The sequence below is a fragment of the Corylus avellana genome, chromosome ca10, assembly GCF_901000735.1.
Source record: "Corylus avellana chromosome ca10, CavTom2PMs-1.0".
Classification (NCBI taxonomy): domain Eukaryota; kingdom Viridiplantae; phylum Streptophyta; class Magnoliopsida; order Fagales; family Betulaceae; genus Corylus; species Corylus avellana.
In genome coordinates this window covers 1,423,235-1,428,811 of record NC_081550.1, presented here as the reverse complement: position 1 = coordinate 1,428,811, position 5,577 = coordinate 1,423,235, and the positions used below count along the sequence as shown (strand labels likewise).

Below are 5,577 nucleotides of genomic sequence, written 5' to 3'. Positions count from 1 at the left end.
ATATGTTTTGCTGGAATTTTACTAGGTTGAATCATGACCTTTGTCGAGGAGCTCATTGATGAGGTTGTTGTAGTATTTTATTCCTTCACGGTTCACACCCCCACTTAGCTTTCCTTCTGACATTAGACCCCAAATAATCATATAAAAGGGTCAGAAATATTGTTTCCAAGGATCCCAATTTTTTCTTGTTGGGAATTTTTGTTATTATCCCTATTCATTATCAGACAAGAGAGGAGCACTTTGTCAAAAAAAATAGTGCGGGTGGACTCTCAACTTCAGCAGAGAGTCTCAATTTACCTGCCCTTCATTTTTTGAATAGAAAATGGTAAAAGATTCAAATCATGTTTCCAAAACCTTGATGTAGATTTGGGTTGTACCCCATTTATTATCTTTTTGTTTTTGTCTAGATTTTGTGTAAAGTAGCTCTAGAGATTGATGTAAACGAGAATCTTACTTGGTAAAATTCGAGGCCATGAGATGGAGAACCTGTAAGCATCTGCACCCATTTCCTTCATAATTCCAACATCTTCCTATAATACATAATGTGAAATATAAATCTGTTGCCAAAATCTTTAAGTTCGTTTTCATCATCTTGTGTTTAATTAGTTAGGCTGAATAATTAGACAAATCAGATTGTGAGATTGTTTTTCTTTAATTATGTGTACTAACTGTATATACCTTGTAGCGATGATATTGATCAATAGCCACATCTCCATTACTGCCATCCGCTATCCTACCTGCAATTTCATAAATCTTATATTTGTAAGATTTAAAAAAAAAAAAAAAAAAAGATTTCTAGGCGTTACTTTGAAACTTTTTTTTTTTTTAAAAAAAAATAGATACTTTGTTTTGGTCTTGTTGACCCTTGAACTCAGCCATTGGTCTCCTACTCCGACCTCTAATTTAAACCCTTGGAATTAGAACCCTATCTTACATTTTAGTAGTTAAGATGATAAGTATTACGTGAACTGCATCATTAGTTTGTAAACATGATAACGTTATAATTACATTAATGTAAAATGCTATGTGCATGACCGTCTATATTTTAGTAACTGATTTGATAAATATCACATAAAATGTTGGTCCCATCAATTTGTAAAGAACTTCAAGTAAATTATAGCATTCCTTCTTGTATTCTATTTTTTTTTTTTTTTTTAATGTTGATTGAAATTACTGCGCACCAAAAAAAAAAAAAAACCTTTGATTTCAATGAGGAGCTAGAGAGAGAGACCTGGATATCTATGGGTGTAAGTATCCCACATACTTTTTCCTTTGCCACCTTCATTTGCTGCACCTTCATACTGGATTTTAAACACATAATGGCACATATATATAAATGCATCACGCTTGACATATTCTCTGTACACTTGAATTAGAAAAACTGTATTACCTATCATACAAACATGGAGGAAACCCAAGCAGGACTTACCTGGTAAGCCGCCGATGCCGTTCCGAAAATGAAACCGGCGGGAAAACTGCTCCGGTTGAGTGAAGCAGTGTGATGGCTTGGTGTAACAGAAATGCTATTATCAATCAATAAGCCAACAAAGACCAGGAGGCCCAGGAGTAGTCGATAGCCTTGAAATGACATAACTTATTTTTCTTATTATGGGTGTGGTGCTGTACTAGATCATTTCTTGACTTTTTATAGAGGAGCTGAGTGCACCACTCAAAATGATTGGTTAAATAAAGGAAATTCACTTAATTTTCTGAATTTTTATTGTTTTTTCAATAGTTATTTTAAAGTTTGAAAACTTTTTACTTTAGTGTATCAAACATTATTTTAGTGTATTAAGAGACATTTTACCTATACTCCGTTTGATTTAACTCCAAAACCTAATGGTTTGAGTGACATTGCATATTTTTAAAGTTTGATATATAAAATTGAGAGTTTTTGAACTTTAATGGGGTGATGGTAAAAGCGATGAAAGTTCAAGAGGGTTAAGAAAAGTTTTCCCTTGAATAAATGAAGAAGGAATGATTGTCATATATATATAAGCCAAATCCTTCCTTAGAGTGGCTTAGACTTGCAACACATTGCGTGAACCCATAATTTTTAGTAAGTGAACCAGTTTTTAATGTGTTTGATAGACTAGACTAGTTTTTCATTAAAAAAATGTTACAGTTTCTCATGTGTTCTCTCTTCCTTATTTTTTGGTTTTTTAAAAAGAAACGTTGTGTAAAAGTGAAGAAAAAACCTTTTGAAAATGATTTTTTTTTTAATGTTTTAATAACATGACACATTTTGAATACGTGATATTTTCAAACAATTCGATGCATAAAGACAACCTAACTTCTGTAATTTGAAAATTTGTCATTTATTTGAAATTATAAGAGATCATTGTACTGGACCTTGTGTGTCGTCTCACTCTTGCTTTAATTGGTTCACAACTTTATCCGAGCAAACAGACAATTCCTTAGGGCCTTCTGTAATTGAATTGACTGCAGATTCCATGATGTGAATCAATACAGGGTTCAACGGTCACAACCAATATTGCAACGAATAAAAAAAAAAAAACAAAACAAAAAAGAAAGAAAAAGGACAAGGTATTGCGACGTTTCGTTGTTGCGTGTTAAGAGCAAAGACGCCTGATGACTGATGTACAAGGTGTTGGCCTTTTTCATTAGCCGCCGCAATGAGTAATGGCAATAGGCACGAGTTCAATTCGAGAAGGTTTTTAGCCGCCAGAGAATCATTCCTAAAGGAATTCGTTTCTTCCCTTTTTTTTTTTTTTTTTTTTTAAAAAATAATACAATAGTAAGTTTGTTGATATTTAGACTTTGCAGCAGTTTTTGTTTATATTCTCTCTAGATTTGCTTTTAACAGTAATTTATAGGGCGAAGTTTTTTCTGTTTCAATTTATTTTAATTGTTTTCTAAGGTTTTGTTTACAAAAATCCTTAAGAGTAATGATCTTAGATCTACGGTCTGTCTTTTGTTTTCTTCTTGATTCTTTTCTAGAAGCAAACCATTAACAGATGGCAGAAGAATTATCAAGCATATGGAAGAATTGTCATTGATGGTAAAGGCAATGAAGAGAATTGTGTTTAGAAATGTCCTTGTAGCGGAGATGGAACAACTAGGAAATTACTGTCTAGTTGAGAAACTTGTGATGGATTAGGTAGCGGTTAGAGACGTGATTCGATAGCATATGCTGTAGATTTGAAAATTGATTGGAACAATGGCATTTAAAGAGTTAAACAAAGTATAAATCAAATTTAGATGGAAGAAATTTCTCATTGTTTTTATGATATTGTTTTGTTAGAGCAACATGCTGTATTTTTATGAAATGCATAGAGAAAAAGCATTGTTATTAAAAAAAATAAATAAATAAAATAAAAATTAGAGAAGGTCTTTTAACCACGCAATGCAAAATTCTTTTCATAAAATTTGTCAAAATATATTCTATGGTTGAAAAAATAAGATATGAGATTTGCAATCTCTTTTCTCTTTTCAAAGGGTTAATTAATTTGAATGTAATAATGCTAATCTTCACACCATTTATTACACTTATATCATAGGAGTTGACATGCCATGTTTAAAATTGTTTATATTCTTTTTGAAATTATTGACATGAAAATTACTCTCATACTACTGTCATACAACTATGGTAATGTGACAATGAAAATTAGTCATTGATTTTTTCTTGTTATAAGCCCCATTGATCTAAAGGCTGATTTTCATTGCCACATCACCATAATTGTATAATAATAATATGAGAATACTAAATAGTTTTTCTCGTATAGATAGGGATCTCCTACACTTACATAATTTTAGGCTATTATTTGCATCAAATGGCTTGAAAAATGTCATTGGTTAAAAAAAGGTGATAAGAATTGAGTATATGTTATAAAAAAATTGAGTAAAAAACTGTGGTTTAGTTTTTTAAAAAAGAATATTCTTTGCGAAAGTCAAGAAGAAGTCTTTTGAGAGAAATTTATTTTTTGTTATATTGATCCTGATAACATGTCGCATTTTTAGTATGTGATATTTTATAGGTCATTTAAAAATTTATAGATCCTTGACATTATTTTAAATGGATTAGTAGATATTTCTTTGAGACTAATTTGAAAGAAATTTTTGTCCTTAATATAAAGATTTTTTTTTTTTTTTTTTTTTTTAAATGGTAAGAAGTCGTTATCCGTTATATGCATTCACAGTGTGCATGTATATATATATATATATATAGACTAACAAGATCCCGGCCACCACAATTGAATCAAATGGTGCCGTGGCCAAAACAAATTTATTAAGGGGAAAAGTCTTATCACAAGATCCCGGCCACCACAATTGAATCAAATGGTGCCGTGGCCAAAACAAATTTATTAGGGGGAAAAGTCTTATCAAATATCAAAGCAACGGCCAAAAAAAATTCAATGCAGTCTCAATCCTATAAATTCTGTAGGAGTTAAATTCTGAATTCCATATGTGACGAGTCCAATCAAATTCTTTCAGCAAATCTAGATCACCCAATTGCAAGACATCCTTATCCTTTAATCACTTTGTTCTTATCATGAATTTAATAAATGCATTGCCTTGGAAATATTTAAGATGGGTGTTCCAATATTACTAGATACAGATCGAGTCACCATCGTGACTCTCTATTTAAAGGGAAATAAAGATGCGTTATTTTATAGTCTTTACTTTATTTAGAAAAATGTTTTTCAATTTCCTGTTCATTTACTGCTCATCTTCGTAGATTTTTTTTTTAAAAATTTTAATTTTAATTTTTTTATCAAATTAACAATTGAATTTGTAAGATTTATTTATTTTATAAATCTAATGATATTCACGATATTACATCAACTTAACATTATGTACCTCATTAGATGCAAAAATAATAATAATAATACAGTTTTTTTCCAAACCAAATTGGAAGAGTTGGGCCCAAGACCTTGAGCTGTTCACACAGGGCTTGAGCAAGCTAATTGTAGCCAATCCCAATCCGTGGAGGTGAGGGTGACAATTTTGACATGATTTTGTTTATATATAGAGGAGGGAGTTGAAGGGCTAGCTAAGGAGAAACTCTTAGAAAATTGCGTGCTTATCACATGATAAAAGACATGTTAATTTGTTAGGTTGGGCTGAAAGAAATTTCTTCCAACCCAATTTGAAGAAAAATTATGTCATTTTCGATATCCCTTTTAGATGGGATTATAATCTTATTCCTTTTACATTACTTAAATTTTTATAGATGATAGTTTTCTTAAATTTTTACCATATTTTAAATTTATTAATTTGATTTATTATTTATCACCAATATAACAAAAAATTTTGCCATTTAATTTGAAAACAATGAGATTTGGAGAAACTTACTCAGTAAAATGTCCTATGAATTCTAAGGAGTCTTTAATCCATTTTGCAACAAAACGGTAGCTTTGTGATCAAGATGGATGGATGTTTTTTTTTGATGAATGGGTAAGTTTTATTAACAAAACAACTAAACAGCACTTTACAAAGTAAAGCTATAGCACTAAGCTAAAGCTGAAAACACTTAAACAATCAGATAAAATCTCCACAAAAAATTAAACCAATATTCCAATTTATACCCCAAGCACTACAAAGAATATCATTTTC

At 30.7% G+C, this 5,577-nt stretch overlaps 2 protein-coding genes across 2 annotated transcripts in view; one reads left to right on the top strand and one right to left on the bottom strand.

The window, feature by feature from the left end:
* LOC132163733 (linoleate 13S-lipoxygenase 2-1, chloroplastic-like) overlaps positions 1-37 on the top strand; it is an 8,916-nt gene extending 8,879 nt beyond the window's left edge. The window contains exon 10 of the mRNA XM_059574101.1: positions 26-37. Coding sequence (XP_059430084.1) covers positions 26-37 — 12 coding nt within the window. The remainder of the gene's footprint in view (positions 1-25) is intronic.
* Positions 38-651: 614 nt separating this feature from the next.
* LOC132163732 (non-cyanogenic beta-glucosidase-like) lies at positions 652-1,594 on the bottom strand. The gene is made up of 3 exons (XM_059574100.1): positions 1,430-1,594; positions 1,232-1,301; positions 652-737 (listed from the first exon to the last, which is right to left on the bottom strand). Exons 1-3 carry the CDS (start codon positions 1,589-1,591, stop codon positions 652-654), a joined length of 318 nt encoding a protein of 105 aa, XP_059430083.1. The 5' UTR covers positions 1,592-1,594.
* Positions 1,595-5,577: the final 3,983 nt, after the last annotated feature.